Source organism: Cololabis saira, chromosome 1, assembly GCF_033807715.1.
Source record: "Cololabis saira isolate AMF1-May2022 chromosome 1, fColSai1.1, whole genome shotgun sequence".
NCBI classification, from domain to species: domain Eukaryota; kingdom Metazoa; phylum Chordata; class Actinopteri; order Beloniformes; family Belonidae; genus Cololabis; species Cololabis saira.
In genome coordinates this window covers 18,522,291-18,541,036 of record NC_084587.1, presented here as the reverse complement: position 1 = coordinate 18,541,036, position 18,746 = coordinate 18,522,291, and the positions used below count along the sequence as shown (strand labels likewise).

Below are 18,746 nucleotides of genomic sequence, written 5' to 3'. Positions count from 1 at the left end.
TGATTCGTCTGAGTCTGATAATGAGCCGGACTCGGAGCAGGGACTTTCACAAAATCCTTGGCAGTATCTGAACTCAATGTTTGAGTTCGACCGAGTAAAAAACGAGGGCAAAGACAAACCACAGACATTTATTTTCAAATGTTTATTGTGTTTGCCGAAGCAGAACTACCTCTCTGCTTTCAACAACTCAACATCGAATTTCAAGAAACAAGATTTAAAGGTCCTTAAATTAATTTAGAAAAAATATAGTAATTTACTGATGTGGAAAATAAGAAATTTACTCTTACTCTTACTTTTACTTAAAGTAAATTTAAAAGCATTTACTTTTGGATACTTAAATACCTTTAAAAGCAAATACTTTTCTACTCTTACTCGAGTAATATTTTGACTGAGCTACTTTTACTTGTAACGGAGTAAATTTTGACCAGTAGTATTTGTACTCTTACTCAAGTACTGGGGTCGAGTACTCTGTCCACCTCTGGTTGGCAGTCGAAGGGGAGGGGGGGTGGGAGGTCGCAGCAGAAGTCTAATCACGTGATTCTGTCCGCACACAGACAAATCCCCCAAACCCGGAGACACGCCGAGCATTTCTTCGGCCACCGTGTCCCCAGGTCCGGCGGCGGCGGCCGGCCGGGATGTGATGACCCCTCTGTACGACCCGCTGGGAGCCCGGGCCACCAACGACCTGGTGCTCCGCAGGGCGCGCCACCACCACCTGTCCGGCGACGGAGAGAAACGGACCTCCAGACAAGGCAACAAAGTCATCAAGTCAGCCTCCGCCACAACTCTGTCCGTCATCATACCATCCGGTGAGAGAACGGGTAAGATAAACAACTAATGATGAAAGGATTGAACAGATTCTGATGTGAGACTGTCGTCTGCCTGCAGTGGAGCAGCACGGCGGCTTCTCTCCGCTGGCGAGCCCCATGTCCCCCCACTCCTTCTCCTCCAACCCGTCGTCACGGGACTCGTCGCCGAGCAGAGACTTCTTCCCTGCGGTCAGCGTGCTGCGCTCCCCCATCACCATCCACCGCTCCGGGAAGAAGTACGGCTTCACGCTCCGGGCCATCAGGGTCTACATCGGAGACAGCGACATCTACAGTGTGCATCACATAGTCTGGGTGAGAAACTTGTGGTTGTTCGCCTACACACACATATATGTGTGTATATAAACACACACACGTACTGTATATATATATATATATATATATATATATATATATATATATATATATATATATATATATATATACAGTACTCGAGTTGTAAAAAGAAATCAGGGGGGATGGTGGATTTTATCATATGGGGACAGATAATTTGTGCTGATTACAAATAATATAATATATTACAAATAATAGCACTGACCAAAACACCTGCAGAAATACTGCAGGAATGACATAGCAGCAGTTAAATGCAGCCTTCTGTAAGCTTTAAATATCCACTGGGCTTACATCAAATACATCAAAACACAACAATAAAAAACAGTTTTCTGAACTTATCAATATGACTCTGTCCTTCACAGGATAAGTAAAATGGATCGCTGCAAAAAATCAAAATATTAACAAGAATATTTTTCTTATTTCTAGTTAAAATGTCTCATTTTAGTAAAAAAAATCTCATTACACTTAAAACAAGACTCATCACTGGAAAAAACAACAATTTTCACCTGTTTCAAGTAGATTTTCACTTGAAATAAGTAGAAAAATCTGCCAGTGGAACAAGATTTTATTGCTTGTAATGAGAAGATAAATCTTGTCCCATTGGCAGATTTTTCCTACTTATTTCAAGTGAAAATGTATTTGAAACAGGTGTAAATTGTCAAATAAGTTTTTCTGGTGATGACTCTAAATGTTGAAATAGCAGTAAAACCACATTCATTGATTAAATGACATAAGGGATGGAAAGGGGGATGGCAGTTTTACAGGGGGGATGATTTTGACCGTTTTTATTTCAGGGGCGCCATCCCCCCTCAACTCCAGTACTGTATGTTTGTATATATATATATATATATATATATATATATATATATATATATATATATATATATATATATATATATATATATATATATATATATATATATATATGTATATTCACTGTCTCCATGATTCACCAGACAGAATTACTTCGACTCGAAACGCGGGTCTGGGGGAGGATGCAGGCAGCATTTAAAGCAAATTAGTCTCCATCAGTCTCCAATGAAAGAGGTTTTAAACTACTAGAATACTTTACAGACCGACAGTAGCTGCCCCGCTGAGACGGATTGTGTCTGAGAGTGAAGCGGAGTAATGATTCACTTCATTAATGCCATCACTTCGGTCTGCATCATTCTGTGGGGGTGGGGGGGTCCATGACACGGACTGCGAGATGCCAGGATGGAGCGCCGGCCTTCTGCAGATTAGTCAGAATATCAGAGTCCAGATTTCAATATGGATATGAAACTGTCGAGGAGAAAATATCTGCACATGTGAAGTCTTCATCCGAGCTGCTTGACTTTGAATAAAAGGAAAAGGTTTTCAAGGCTGTTGGATATTCCCAGAGAAGATTTGAGGGTTCATATAAACGGGATCATGTTTTATTTCTGATGGTCTCCTTATAGATTTTATTGGTGGACTGATTTTGAAAAAATATCAATTAATTTTCATTTATTTGGCAGCATAAAGATGAAAAGATGAAAAGAGAATAAAAACACACTTGAAATAAATCGGGTACAATGTATCCTGAGTCCTGACTTTCAGGAACACTCAAATTCTTAATTTTTAACCTTTATTTAAGCAGAGAAAGAAGCTCAAGAGTTACAAAACACCTTAAATAACAGCATTATATAGCTAAGATGTGGACTTACGCACCACAAAACACCAACAATGTCACCAAAGAACAACATTTAAGTCTAAAATGAGGGCTTATTTTAGTTCAGGGGGTCATTGTGTTCACAACATCCATAACCAGGAGTGGACGCATGCAAAACATTCAGATGAGACCAGATCCTTGAAGTTTAGTGTAGACATTAACTTGAAGAGCTTTTTACAAGATTCTTAGTCTGTAGGTTGTTTGGAAGAAGACCAAGAAAGCTTTTTATATAAGTACCTGCCAGCGTCTGAGTCCACAGCGGGATGAAGCAGAGCCACAAACGGACAAGGTCAAAAGCAATAAATGACAATAATGACAACAAACAATAAATATACTGTAGAAGAGAGCGCCTGCTTCTGAATACTGAGACTTTTTAGTGAATGTTTTGAAATATAACATCACTGGGGTCTGTAATCTCACGGTGTGTAATGGTTTTGTTCCTACGGGCAGCACGTGGAGGATGGCGGCCCTGCTCAGGAAGCTGGACTGTGTGCTGGTGACCTCATCACTCATGTCAACGGAGAGCCGGTCCACGGTCTGGTCCACACCGAAGTGGTGGAGCTCATCCTCAAGGTTCGCTCACTTATGAATAATTCCTCCTATAATTGACTCCATTATGCTTTTATTTTTGTCATTTTCAAAAAAGGCTGCATGTAGATGAGTAGGGGGAGGATATTCATGATCAGGGGTGTTTCTAGACCCCCTGTGGCCCCTAGGCAAGAGAGACCATGGGACCCCCCAGAATCCTGATGAATGACCACAGATCAGTAACAAAATCTTTTATTAAACAATAATAAATAACATAACCTAATGCAAACTTTACATATCCAATAACTTATTTTGTGGCTATGAATGTGTTTAGAAGAAAATGGCTAGTAATGGGGCCGAGAGGTGGGTAGTAACGAGTTACATTTACTCCGTTACATTTACTCCGTTACATTTACTTGAGTAAGTTTTGGGAAATTTTGTACTTTTAGGTGTAGTTTTGAATCACTATACTTTTTACTTTTACTTGAGTAGATTTGTGAAGAAGAAACTGTACTCTTACATTAAGCTACAGTGAGCTTGTTACTTTTCTTTTATCCCCTCCGCGTACGCGTCAATCTCTCTCTCAGAGAGAGAGGGGCGCATTTATTGAAGGCTGATTTATGGTTCCGCGTTACACCAACGCAGAGCCTACGGCGTAGGTTACGCGGCGACGCACACCGTACGTTGTGCGTTGCCGCGTAACCTACGCCGGCGGCTACGCCGTCGATTTAACGCAGAACCATAAATTGGGCTTTAGTCAGAGAGAGAGAGGGGTCCGCCAGCTCTACCATGTGACTGTGTTTCACCAATCAAACGTAGCTGCGCCGTGTAGTCTCGTCACGTGACCATATTAAACCTCAGTCGGCGGGACAGGATTGTCTACAGATAAAATTAATCGAAAATGGCACTCATCAGCAACGCAGACCATGTAGACGCAGAAGAAAAGGAACACCCCTGGCCTCACATTAAAAGCATGTTCACTTTAAAAACGGTGGGAAACACCAGCAACAGTATGCAGTGTCTTCATTGTTTGCCTTAATTTATTTTATTTATTCTGTTATTTTATTTTTTATTATTTATTAAAGTACTTGAATTTACTTTAAGATTATTTTAATTTAAGCTGTTTTTTATTCATTTTATTTTATTGATTTTAATTTGCCTGAAGATGATTATTTCTGTACTTTTGTCTGTTTGAATGGTTGTGTTAAAAAATAAATCAGACATTACTCAACTACTCAGTAGTTGAGTAGTTTTTTCACCAAGTACTTTTTTTTACTTTTACTCAAGTAATTATTTGGATGACTACTTTTTACTTCTACTTGAGTCATATTATTCTGAAGTAACAGTACTTTTACTTGAGTACAATTTTTGGCTACTCTACCCACCTCTGATGGGGCCCCATTGGGGAGATTCCTGACTGTCATTGCAGTGTCTATGGAGGTTTCAAGCTGTGTCGCTGATATGGAGCGTTATCAGCCGTCTGTCGGGGCCCCCCTACTATCAACTAGCCTGGGACAGCTTGGAAAGGGCCCCGTGAGGGGCATTTCCGATGCGTTGTCGTTGCAGCGTCTAAAGTAGTTCCATTATTGTGCTGTTGATGTCAGCCATCCATCGGGGGGGCCCTTCAGCTCGGGTTGCCTGCCCCGTTGCGGCGCCTCTGCGCTTGAGCATCGCACCAGAACTCATTTCATGAACTTGATCTGTGCAGAGCGGCAACAAGGTGACGGTGACAACTACGCCTTTCGAGAACACCTCCATTAAAGTGGGTCCTGCCCGCAAGGCCAGCTACAAGTGCAAGATGGCCCGCCGAAACAAGAGGACCATGGGAAAGGAGGGCCAGGACAGGTAGGAGCCAGCACACCTGCGTCATTTCAGCGGCGTGTGAACAACTTCTCGGCTGAGCTGCAGATTCAGGAACACACATGAGGTTGCAAGAAAGACTTACGTACCGTATTTTTACGGATCATCAGGTGCACCGCATTATTTATTTTTTTTTTTTTTAGTTAGTTATGAATCTTTATTTCGGCTTGTACAGAACAAGATGAAAAGGAAGAAAAAAACAACAACATTTCTTTTGCCGAAAAGGTGTAGGCTGAAGCCGTAGCTTATAGTGCCTACCCTTTTTTCTTATGATCAGCAAAAATATGAGACATTAGCTTTTACTCAGTGGAAACAAACAATACATAAAGAAGAAAAAAATAAGTAAGACAAAATATAAAATTGACGTTTCACATCCTAGAATGTTTTTGATAGTATACTTTATAATTATAGTGTTTTATATTTATTTACAATATTTTCTTTAAACAATTTCTTAAACTTGACGATAGAGCGACACATTTTTAGGTTGTTTTTACAACTATTCCAAATTTCTCTAGCCTTAACTGATGTACATCTCTTTTTAATATTAGTTCTTGCTGTCGTCATCTCAAACATGAGTTTCCCCCTCAGGTCATAGCAGGTTTCTTTTATCTGGAACAGGTCCTGAATGCAGTTTGGAAGCAATTTCTGCTGGGCTTTAAAGGCAAATAAAACTGTTTTCTGCTCTACTATATCATGGAATTTTAAGGTATTATATTTAATAAAATTATATAAAATTATAAGGTCCAATATCAATGAACGGGTCTATTTTCATACATAAGGCGCACACTATGTCCTGTTCTCTGATTGGTTCATCTTTGCCAGCGATAGCAGACACCTGAAGTTAGTGTGAGGTTGGAACAACGTTGTTTTCCAACATTTGATTATAACTGGATTATGATATAGATTAGAAAATTGGGTTTGTGTCACGAGTGGGGTTGATTAGCACCCAAATGCAGGAGAGACCAGGAGGCAGGCGTTCCAAAATATGGTGATTTATCCAAAAACAAACCAAAAGCACTGCTGAGCAGGGTTAACAAAAGACACAAGAGCTTACAAAAAACTGAGAGGACACCAGTAGGGTGGAAACAGTAAGGGAAAGACAAGACAAGACAAAATATACACAGAAGGGTTGACGAAACACAGGTGCAGACAATCAGGGCAGACAGGAACAAGAGAAGTCAAGACAGAACTGAAACACAGACACGGGTTTCAAAATAAAAAAGGAACTGAAACCAAACCGTGACAGTTTGACGCTTAAAACCTAACGTTGGCTTGCCGTCTAATTACAGTAAGGTAACATGGACTAGATCAGGGGTCGGCAACCCAAAATGTTGAAAGAGCCATATTGGACCAAAAACACAAAAAACAAATATGTCTGCAGCCGCAAAAAATTAAAAGTCTAGTATAAGAATGAAGGCAAATGGCGGAGGCGAAATGTCGAGAAAAAAGTCGAAATGTTGAGAAAAAAAATCGAAATGTCGAGAAAAAAGGCAAAATGTCGAGGAAATAGTCAGAATTTCTAAAAAAAAAGTCGAAATATTGAGAAAAAAGTCGAAATTTCGAGATTAATGTTGAAGTACAATCTCGAGAAAAAAGTTGAAATGTCGAGAAAAAAGTCGAAATGTCGAGAAAAAAGGCAAAATGTCGAGGAAATAGTCAGAATTTCAAGGAAAAAGTTGAAATGTCGAGAAAAAAGTCGAAATTTCGAGATTAATGTTGAAGTACCATCTCGAAAAAAAGTCGAAATGTCGAGAAAAAAGTTGAAATGTCGAGAAAAAAGTCGAAATGTCGAGAAAAAAGGCAAAATGTCGAGGAAATAGTCAGAATTTCAAGAAAAAAGTTGAAATTTTCTAGAAAAAAGTCGAAATTTCGAGATTTATGTTGAAGTACAATCTCGAAAAAAAGTCGAAATGTCGAGAAAAAAGTCGAAATGTCGAGATTAATGTTGAAGTACAATCTCGAGAAAAAAATCAAAATTTCGAGAATAAAGTCAAAATTTCGAGAAAAAAGTTGAAATGTCGAGATTAAAAAAGGAAAGGAAAAAGGAAGAAAAAAAGAGAAAAAAAGAAAAAAGAAAAAAAGAAAAAGAAAGAAAGAGGAAAAAAAGGTCAAACATTTTTGAAAAAGCTCCAAGGAGCCACTAGGGCGGCGCTGAAAAGCCGCATGCGGCTCTAGAGCCGCGGGTTGCCGACCCCTGGACTAGATGTTGGATGATGGTTGCTTGCCTGCGCTAAATAATTAATTATCTAACGGTGTCTGACGTTGCAACCCGTATCCAACCAAGGACCGACTTTAATGTGTCAGCTGGCAATGGTTCGGTAATCAATCAAGCGGAGCTGCTTCGTCTCTACCAAAGTCCCACCTTAACATTTTGGCAGATTTTTGAGCTCAGTGTACCACATAAAAATGACTTGAGGTCAGTAAGCTCAACAAAATTCATACATACACCTGATTATAGGGCGCACTGAAGATTTTTGAGAAAATGTAAGGATTTTAAGTGCACCTTATAGTACAGAAAATACAGTAGTTAGAACTTTATCCAGGTCACAACTATACGCAAACACACAAGTGTGGCCCCTCTGGGTCCTGGGCTTTCACGCATGATTAAAGCACAAATGTTGGATCCATCCATCTTTGTTGGTCCCAGTTCAACAGGTTTCTTCCCCCTCTCTCTCTCTCTCTTCCACAGTAAGAAGCGCAGCTCCTTGTTTCGAAAGATCACCAAACAGTCGAATCTCATTCACCCCAGCCGCAGTCTGTCCTCCTTGAATCGCTCTCTGTCCTCCAGCGAGAGCCTTCCTGGCTCGCCGACTCACAGCCTGTCGGCCCGGTCCCCGACCCAGGGCTACCGCTCCACCCCCGAGCCCTCGTACCTGGGTACAGTACCGGCCCTGATCACTTATGGCACTTTTCCACTGGTACCTACTCAGCTCTACTCATCTCAGCTTGGCCTGGTTTCTTTTCCATAACAATTCAGCACAGTAGGAGTGTTGGAGCGAAGCTGCTGTGACGTATTTGATTGAAGACAACAACCCTAAATATGTAGAACCTGGAGGAGATGATACGGGACTGTCTCAGAAAATTAGAATATTGTGATAAAGTTCTTTATTTTCTGTAATGCAATTAAAAAAACAAAAATGTCATACATTCTGGATTCATTACAAATCAACTGAAATATTGCAAGCCTTTTATTATTTTAATATTGCTGATTATGGTTTACAGTTTAAAATTAAGATTCCCAGAATATTCCAATTTTTTGAGATAGGATATTTGAGTTTTCTTAAGCTGTAAGCCATGATCAGCAATATTAAAATAATAAAAGGCTTGCAATATTTCAGTTGATTTGTAATGAATCCAGAATGTATGACATTTTTGTTTTTGTAATTGCATTACAGAAAATCACAATATTCTAATTTTCTGAGACAGTCCTGTAAATGTGCTGCTGGGTCCGCGAGCAGCTATGAAGTGACAGAGCTCCTGGTAGATCTTGTCGTTCCTTATCGCCTGTCTAGATCCCTTTTTAATTCTCCCCTCAGCCACCAGGTTTATCAACATCTGCACCTCAGAGTTGGATCACCAAACAGACTCTTGCGCTGCCATTGTCTGTTGAATAAAATGAACAAGAAGCCGCCGTCAGAGTTGCTCTTTCGCTGATGTCACATCCTGACTCAGACGTCTGACTCCAACCCACCGACCAATCGGTGGCATGTAGTGTGATGACGTCAGATACGGCCCGACTCAGCCCGCTTAGAACCTCGGCAGAGTAGAAACAGAAAAAGTATCTACTCAGCACGTTAGACCCAGTACTCGAATTGTAAAAAAAAATCAGGGGGGATGGTGGATTTGATCATATGGGGACAGATAATTTGTGCTGATTACAAATAATATAATATATTACAAATAATAGCAGTGACCAAAACACCTGCAGAAATACTGCAGGAATGACATAGCAGCAGTTAAATGCAGCCTTCTGTAAGCTTTAAATATCCACTGGGCTTACATCAAATACATCAAAACACAACAATAAAAAACACTTTTCTGAACTTATCAATATGCCTCTGTCCTTCACAGGATAAGTAAAATGGATCACTGCAAAAACTCAGAATCTTAACAAGAATATTTGTCTTATTTCTAGTTAAAATGTCTCATTTTAGTAAAAAAAAATCTCATTACACTTAAAACAAGACTCATCACTGGCAAAAACAACAATTTTCACCTGTTTCAAGTAGATTTTCACCTAAAATAAGTAGAAAAATCTGCCAGTGGAACAAGATTTTATTGCTTGTAATGAGAAGATAAATCTTGTCCCACTGGCAGATCTTTCTACTTATTTCAAGTGAAAATTTACTTGAAACAGGTGAAAATTGTCAAATAAGTTATTTTTCTGGTGATGACTCTAAATGTTGAAATAGCAGTAAAACCACATTCATTGATGAAATGACATAAGGGATGGAAAGGGGGAATGATTTTGACCGTTTTTATTTCAGGGGGGATGCCATCCCCCCTCATCCCCCCTCAACTCCAGTACTGGTTAGACCCCTAGTGGAAAATTGGCTCGGGCTGAGTAGGTACTAGTGGAAAAGTGCCATTAGACTGGAGCTTCTTTCAACGTCATAACGGTTTTGCTGGAAAGCCTTCACTGATTTCCTCTTTCCTCTCCAGGAGCGTCGTCCCAGAGCAGCTCTCCGGCCTCCAGCACCCCCAACTCCCCGTCTCCGTCCCAGCACATGAGGCCCAGCTCCCTGCACGGCCTCTCCCCAAAACTCCACCGCCAGTACCGCTCCGCTCGCTGCAAGTCCGCCGGGAACATCCCGCTCTCGCCGCTGGCCCACACGCCCTCCCCGACCCAGTCCTCGCCCCCGCCCTTACCGGGCCACACCATAGGAAGCTCCAACACCACCCAATCCTTCCCCGCCAAGCTCCACTCCTCGCCACCCGTGGTCAGGCCGAGGCCCAAGAGCGCCGAGCCCCCTCGCTCGCCCCTCCTCAAGCGGGTCCAGTCGGCGGAGAAGCTGGGCTCCCCCCTGACCCAGTCCAGCTCCACGGGGGGTCTCGGGGGTCCGCTGAGGAAGCACAGCCTGGAGGTGCAGCACTCCGAGTACCGCAAAGACGCCTTCCTGTGCGAGCTGGGCCTGCAGAGCCTGATGGAGACGGAGGGAGAAAACTTACCCCCCAACCTCCCCACGCCGCCCTCGTCCTGCAACACCCCGGAGACCGGCGTGCTGAAGCCCGTGAGGAGACTCGGGAGGCAGGAGTCGCCCCTCAGCAGGGAAACGCTGCTGGCAGGGCGGGAGAGGGAGGAGAGGGAGAGAGGGCGGGACCGGGAGAAGGAGAGGGAAACCGGGTCCGGGACGAGCCAAGTCGGGGGAACCGGGTCACAGTTAACGAGAAAACCTCACGCCAGTGACGTCGGCTTGAGTTCACAGAGCGCCAGGATGAGTTCAGAACCCTGCAGAGCCAAGACTCCCAGCTCCCCCATCAAGACCCCGGGAGGTTTAGGACCAAAGATCCTCCCGAGCCAGGGCGACGTCCCTCCCAGGCAACTGGAACCCAAGGCAACGATGAGTACGTTATCTAACAGTGCCGATCCTCAAGAGAGGCAGCTGGGGGGGAAACCTGAGGCAAAGAAAGAGGGAGATAGAAGTAGGTCTGGTTTACTGACCGCCGCCTTCAGCAAGAGCTCATGCGCTCCGGATAAATCCGTCAGTTCGGCACCGGCGGGAGCCCCGCTGAGCTTAAACAAAACTTTTAAATCATCAGGTATAGGCGACAGCTTGAGGAAGTCTGACAGCAGCGACTCAAGGACTCCAGACCTCGGGTCCAAGAGCCCCAAACTCCCAGCTCGGGTTCTGGCCCCCGTGGTTCCCCCACACGGGCAGCCGCTGTCCCTGGGCAAAGTGAGGCAGGGACTGGGTCCCGTCAACTGCTACCGGGGGACCCTGGACTGGGAGGACAAGTGCCGCCTGGAGGTGGTGGAGGAACATTCGCCCTCGCCCTCCCCGTCCCCGACGGCCGTCACGCCTTCCCTCTGCGGGCCTTCCCTCTGCAAGTCCCGGCCCGTCTCCCCCGGAGACAAGACCAGCTTCGTCAGCCAGCTGACCACCGTGGCCAAGAACGTCCTCGGGCCCATCAAGCTCGGCTCCCAGTCCCAGGACGCGGCCAGGAGCAGGGAGCAGCAGAGCAAGGCGTCGGAGGAGAAGCAGGGAGGCGCCGCCGGGAGGCCCGACGCTCCCGCCGGAACTCGGGGTTTCGGCGGAGCGGCGGCGGTGGTCACCAAAAGCCCCGCCGGGTCGCCGCTCGACAAAACCGGAACGGGTAGCCTCCCAAAAATGTGACCCAATGGACTCTCCAAATAAATCAGACAAAAAAAAGGATCATAAAACAGAAGATGAGCACTTAAAAAGCAATGTACATTCCAGTTTCAGAGTAAGGTGTTATTTATTAATTCAAATCATTGACTGAATCTAACTTAAAACCAGGATTAAAGGAAAAAAAAATCAACTGTAAAGGTGCATATTAACTGTTGGTTTTCTATGATGAATAATTTATTGATAAGACTCTTAATGATGTACTATTGAACACTGTATCAGATGTATATGTGTGGGTCGCCGTGAACGCATGTCTTATTGTATGTACTGTACATGTGTGTTAGGTATAAGGAGGTGAAAAAGTGCTTTACTGATCAAAACATGCTGAATACTGTGAATACCAAATCTAGTCCCTCTGTTTCCGACCACACACTCTCTCTCTTTTTGTACCGCGCATCAGCTGAGGACTGGCGAACCGGGCCGGTCGTCACGTTTGCATAAATCAACGCGCGTCGCAGCGCAGCCGCATCAGTCTGGCCACATCGGTTGAGCTCATTTACTCATGATTCAGCAGTTCACTTTCTCTGGATTAAATGGTCAGGCAAAAAAATCTCGTGGATGTCGCAGCATGTCGATCTCTTCGCCTCGCAAGAGATTGTCACGTCACGGAGGATTGCGCCCGATGGTTTTTCGGAGGCCGCGCGTCCTGATGCGGGGAGCGGCTCAGCCGGGTCTCAGCGCTTATCTCCCCCTCGCAGGGAGGCTGCTACAAGCCCCTCCTGCCTCCCTCCACCTCTCACGCACCAAACACTCACGGTGGTGGAGATAGGGTTGCCACCTTTCAGAAATAAAAATAAGGGACGCCCTGATTTCAGCAGCGCAGGAGCCAAAAAAAAAGCCCCAAAACTTCTAAACTGAATAAAAATGTGTTTATTTTATATGAAAAAACTAAATGTTTTGATTTAAAGTTTAAAGTGCTTTAATAGCATTGAACTTTCATGACTGTAGAGACAGCCAACCATACTAGCAACTGAAATAGCCTCCTATGCTATGTATGTCCACATCAGCCCAGATGTATAATATAGCCTACAGGTGAACAATATGGTGTAAAAGTTAATTTATTTCAATAATTCAACTAGAATATGGTGTAAAAGTTAATTTATTTCAATAATTCAACTAGAATATGGTGTAAAAGTTAATTTGTTTCAATAATTCAACTAGAATATGGTGTAAAAGTTGATTTATTTCAATAATTCAACTAGAATATGGTGTAAAAGTTCATTTGTTTCAATAATTCAACTAGAATATGGTGTAAAAGTTAATTTATTTCAATATTTCAACTAGAATATGGTGTAAAAGTTAACTTATTTCAATAATTCAACTAGAATAATGTGTAAAGGTTAATTTATTTCAATAATTCAACTAGAATATGGTCTAAAAGTTCATTTATTTCCATAATTCAACTAGAATATGGCGTAAAAGTTAATTTATTTCAATAATTCAACTAGAATATGGTGTAAAAGTTAATGAAAATACGGTACAAATCGTGTCCCGTATTAGTTCAATACGGGACGCAACATTTTTTTCTCAAATAAAAGGACAATTCCGTATTTTACGGGACGGGTGGCAACCCTAGGTGGAGAGGCAGCGGCCTAAGCAGCTGATTCCCGAGCATTCTACACGCCTGGTGTATACATGGAGCCGGTGCCATAAGCAGGAGTGTCTTCATTTTTGGGGATTGGCAAGTTTAGAAATGGGTCATGGCAAAAAAAACTCTGCCAACGGGAAGAAACATGCTGTGGAACAGGAAAAGCAGGCAGTTGCAGAAGTAGCATACATAATAACTATTTGTTAAAGGGCTTCATAGGTAGAAATAGAGTAAATGAGCCGGTTGTTGTTGTTAGAAGAAAAAGAAAAAAACAAGGTAATCTATGGTATAATCTTGACTGTTTAGTTAACGTCAGTAAGAAATCCAGATCGACTGATGTGTGGCCAACTGATGAAGGTATTTCAGTCACAAACCTCAGTAACAGTGCTGATAACTGTTCACATGACAACCATCTTATCTTCCTCTGGCAGTGGCCGTCGTCGCTCACTCGTAGTTTCAAACTATCCAGTGTACATATTATGCAAATCATTAAGAGCTGTGTGGGTATGGACACATTTGAAAAGAACCTTTAATGATTTGTTCCATGTCAGATTGTTATTAAGCCTCGTTACGTGTCACTTTCTGCAGATTTATTCTGATTAGTGCAGGCGCTGCTGAAGCAGACGGCAGTGCGACTCGGTTTGACACAACGGAGGAAGTTCAAAGACTGAAATGTGTTTTTAAGTCCAAAGAGTTTCACTCAAGTGGCCGAATCCGCACAACAGAAGTGGTCGTCATCTGCATACAGTTCGGCCCAGAAGGCTTTCCACTGAGTTTTTATGGTCATGCTTTAATTATTTTGCCTTTATACACCACCGCAATGGACGTAAACTCAAACCAGTAGGATGTGATCAAAGATCTGCAGTCAAACACAGAGGTCTGGAGCCCACCGACGGGGCCGGGCCTAAGGCAAGGCAAGTTTATTTCTACAGAACAATTCAACAAGGTGATTCAAAGTGCTTTGCAAAGACATTAAAACATAAATAATGATTTATGCTTTAATGTTTGTGGGCACTAAAAACACTGCAAGGGGGAAACACCCACATGACACATATAATTAAGATGGACCAATGAATTATCAACAAGTATCTTATTTTAATTGGAAATAAAATTATATTAGAATTTAATTTAAGGGAAAGGTTTTAATGGTTTATGTTTTTGTGTTAAATGAAATGAACAGTTTGGGACCTTTTGGATCACATGACCTCCCCTTATCAGTTGTAAACGACTGCAGGGACCCGCCCTGCCTGTGGACCAAACCCTGAGTTTCCTCTCTGGAGGCGCTTCGTCAAAGCGTCACTGCACCCACTTGCAGCTGCCGCTTTTTTGAGGGCATTTTTGCCTTCAACTTTGTCTTCAGTTACTATAAAGTCGCTTTGACTTGGCCATTGAACATTTTTCAATTTCTTTGCCTTCAGAAATACTTTCACAGTTTCTTTCTTGCATTCACAGTGTGTTTATGGTCAGTATCTAGAGTAACACTGTGAAGCACCATTCTAGTGGTTTTGCAGTTGAGAGTGCAGACCAGTGCTTCTCAGAAATAATCTTGATATTTCTATCAGCAGTTTCTTCATCAACAGTGGCAGATTTACGAAATTTGGGGCCCTAGGCAAAGGCAGGCGTGGGGCACCTCTAAAATGAGAACTTCTCATTTTCCTCGTCTTTTCAGCACCGCTGGGGTACCTTTTTTTCATCTTTGTGTTGTGTTTTTTCGTCTCGATTACGGTACTCTCATCTTACTCTCGCCACTTCACGCCATTTGGTTTAGTTTTGCCACCGTTTTCTTGGATCCGTTCTGCACATGCACAGTAAGATGGATTGATCCAATGTAGTGGACCCTGAAGGGGGGGCCCGGACACACACATGATACGATATGCATTCTGCTGGCATTTTAGCAAGAGGATTTTAATCATAAATATAACTAATATGCGCAAATAAGTAATAACTGTATTACCCAAGAGTGTGAGGATTTTACGGGGCCCCTCAGGAGATTGGGATCGGATGCAACCGCCTAGTTTTGCCTGAGAGTCCGCCCCAGATCATCGATAAACACGAGTGAGCCCATACCATAACACCGCCTCCACCGTGTTTAAGACACCCCCGGTTTTTGGGTTTTTCTCTCTGTTTCATCCATCCAAAGAATCTGATTCTAAGAACATGAGAGGCTTTTTTTTCTTTTTTAGATGATTTCGTCCAAAGTCTGGTCTTAAATGTTCCCGAATTTCCCCAGCAACTTGCAAATCATTGTAAACTCTCTGTATTTATATTCATGAAGATGTTTTTTTTCTTGTAAAAACGTACCAAACTGTTGATTCGGCCACGACTACGGTTTCTTCAGTGCAATAACTGCCAAATGCCAACTTGATATCAGCTCCAGACCTTTAGTTATCGTCATCTGAATTGAAGTAATAAGGGAATGGGCCACACCATGCCATTTAACATCTCTTCAATCAACTGTCCAAATATGTTTGAGCTCCTGAAAGTGGAGTTTTCTTTGTTTAAAATGTCTGAAATCCCAGAAAGGTAAATGTAATGTTTCCTTGAAATGTTTAAATTAAATCAAAGCTGAGCGTGTTACGCTTGAATCCCGGCTCGACTGTTTCGATACCCAATTCATTGTGGTGGTTTGTAAAGGCAAAAACACGTGAAAGCTGTTGTCATCGTCCAGATTCTTCTGGACCGTTCTGGAGCTGTTCTTTGTTTCTGCTCCTGTGAGCTCGGACTCGGCTGCTTGTTGTCTGACATGAGCTGACAGAATAAGGTGGAAAAACCAGAGTGTGGTGTTTATCCGACTGTATAAAATGTTCTCACCTCATCCGTCCTGATTACGAAAGCATGTCCCATGTAGTACATGCATTAACCAGTGAGTTGTTTTCTGTTGGTTTTTATTCTTCAAATTCAACTTAGTACCGGGTCCTGCCCTGAAGTGGTTCACAGTGACCAGTGTTGGACATATTGAGCTTTTTCTATGGAGATGAGACTGCTGAAATACTGCAGAATAGATGTCATTAGCCATAGGTTTACTGAATATGCAGACGGAATATTTGCAGTAATTCTCAAACGAACTCAACTTACTTTTTGTTGTGTTTTTTATGTGACTGTTCATTTTATTCTTGGAAATAGTGATGGCATTTTTTTAATATACTGTCTTATATATATATACAATGCTGACAGGAAGGAGTCTGTCTCATATCTTGATGTGATGTTGGAGTCACGAGATGAAACGAACTGTAATCTTATACAGCATATTGTGTCCAAAATTTGTCCAAACTTTTAAATGTTCGAGCATTTCTTATCTCTTCTTCTTTTTGTTACTGACAAGAGGAGTGGTATACATATGCACTTTATTTAAAAGAAAAAGATCTCCGTTGATGTTGCTGCTTCTGAGTTCAACTACTATTAAATATATGGATTATAAAACACAGAAGTCCAAGTATAAAAGATATTTCACACCTTTTTCTGTTCACTCAAAGTGTATGTTTAGTTGTTCCACCTGGATATTTCTGTTTGTGATTGAGGTGACTCAAATGCAGACACCTTGGGGTAGATTTACTATCTTTGCACCTGACGTTAACTGATTTGGTGATAAGAAAGTGACTCAGTATTTATTATTAAGATGCAGGAGTAAATCAGTACCTTACAGGCGTGGACACGGTCATCTCTGCGCCTGGTCTCATTGGTAATGTATTCATGTTTTCATTTCCTGAGGGCAAAGTTCCACGAGGAGAATATTCACATGAATCTCATAGACTTATTTACCATGCAGGTGGGACCGTTTACATGACCACAGGTGGCAGTTGATGCGAGGAGCATGCAAGCACAGGTTTTGGTATTTACCGCCTATGGTTCCACTCAAAACTGGCTGTGGGAGAGTAGTTGCAACAGGTCCTCCACTCATGCACATTTATTTTGAATGCCAGAAGAAGAACATTATCAGAAATATAGAAAAAATTGAATGCCAAGCAATGCTTTTCTTTATTGACTGTAGGACGTCTAAAATAATCTAGAATATCTACCTGAAAAGATTTATGCAATACTTGCTGTAGCAAAAACCTTTTCCTTCTCTGCGTTTTGTTGTGTTTCTTATATTTTGTATGTTTCAATGGTCATTCTCTAACTTACGTAAAGATGTTATCATCCGCATACGACCTGAGCCATCCTCGACTGTGCAAAAATATAACATAACATAGTTGGACATACCAGCAGTTTAATATTGACATGATATTCAGACAAATAGCTGTTAACAGATACCTCAGGCCACAGAGATAGCAGGCTGTTAGAGAAGTCCTAAAGGATATATTTAGTATTTAAAGCCAACACTACTTTTAACCACACGGAGGTATATACATTTGCAGTGTTGTTGCAGTGTTGCATAGTTTATCCCACTAGAGGTCCTCCTTTTATTGTGTCTGATTTACACCAGGTGCTGTGAGGTTTCTTGGGATATGCTGCCCCCATGTGGTCAGGAGGAGTATTGCTGCTTCTGACCACTTCTGCAAATTCTGAGTGGCTTTGAAAGGGGTATATTAAAAATTATTAAATAAATAATCCGTATTTGTAAACAAATACTTGCGTGGCTTAAAATCACAACCTGCTAAGAAACTCTGGCATAAAACACAATCATGCCTGGAAATTTATAAATCAGTGAGCAGTTGAGTCTGAGTTCAGAATTTTCCAAGTTCCCAGGTTTTTATGTCCACCCATCTTCATTTCACGTTGCGTCTCAGAAGTGGATAGTCCGAAGCTGTGATGCCAAATTCTGGAGAAGCACACCCATCAGAATAAGGGGGCGGGGCAGAAGGAACTTCCTGACTCCGCCCCCTAAAACCAGCTTCTATGAACCGAGTTGAAAAGGTCACTTGTACATTGTGTTTACCAGGATAGTAAATCTGCCCCCGAGGTGCAGTGCAGTATGTGGAATAAAGTACTGAGAGTTGTTCCAAAACATGCTGCCTCAAAGTCTCTTTGGGTGTAACCTGGAGTTCTCCACAAATATTCATCTTTACATTCCAAATATCAAACCATAAAGATATAAGGCAAAAAAACGTATTAACACCTCCGGACTGAAACTGGATGCATTTAGATTACCAGGAATAATATTTGGGAGATGAGCCTGATTTCAGTAGATTTAATTAAGAAGTTGCATGCAAGTGGGTCAGAACATACAGGCGTCATTATGCAGCAATGACACAGAGCAAGGGATGCATAATGATTTCCAAACACTACAAATGATGACTAGTCACTGCGATTCTGATAAACAGGTGATTAGTCAGAGTTAATCTTTTAGGAACAAAATATCAGTTTGCACATTCTGTACCCAGACAGGCTAATACCTCCATCAGTATTTAGTTAATCAATTGGCCGAGGATACACTTCCATCACAAAGGCCTTGTACATTACTTTTGCTTCTTTTTTTTTTACAAGACTTTTATACTTTACATTTAAACTTATTTTTTTTGCAGAAAAGATTCACTCACAAAGTGAAACACTCAAAACCTTTTCCAATATTGAAATATTTAGCAAAATTAGTCATGGAAAGATTTTTTAAATTT

The 18,746-nt window shown here is 42.0% G+C and overlaps 1 protein-coding gene across 3 annotated transcripts in view; it reads left to right on the top strand.

Moving 5' to 3' along the window:
• The window catches only part of mast1a (microtubule associated serine/threonine kinase 1a), a 130,909-nt gene extending 118,022 nt beyond the window's left edge, over nucleotides 1–12,887 (top strand). For 2 of the 3 annotated variants that reach the window (XM_061716652.1, XM_061716644.1), the window contains exons 22-27: nucleotides 555–809; nucleotides 889–1,121; nucleotides 3,301–3,423; nucleotides 5,087–5,223; nucleotides 7,928–8,115; nucleotides 9,901–12,887. In XM_061716652.1, coding sequence (XP_061572636.1) covers nucleotides 555–809; nucleotides 889–1,121; nucleotides 3,301–3,423; nucleotides 5,087–5,223; nucleotides 7,928–8,115; nucleotides 9,901–11,573 — 2,609 coding nt within the window. In that variant the 3' untranslated portion in view covers nucleotides 11,574–12,887. The remainder of the gene's footprint in view (nucleotides 1–554; nucleotides 810–888; nucleotides 1,122–3,300; nucleotides 3,424–5,086; nucleotides 5,224–7,927; nucleotides 8,116–9,900) is intronic. The other variant, XM_061716661.1, reaches the window with a different exon arrangement.
• Nucleotides 12,888–18,746: the final 5,859 nt, after the last annotated feature.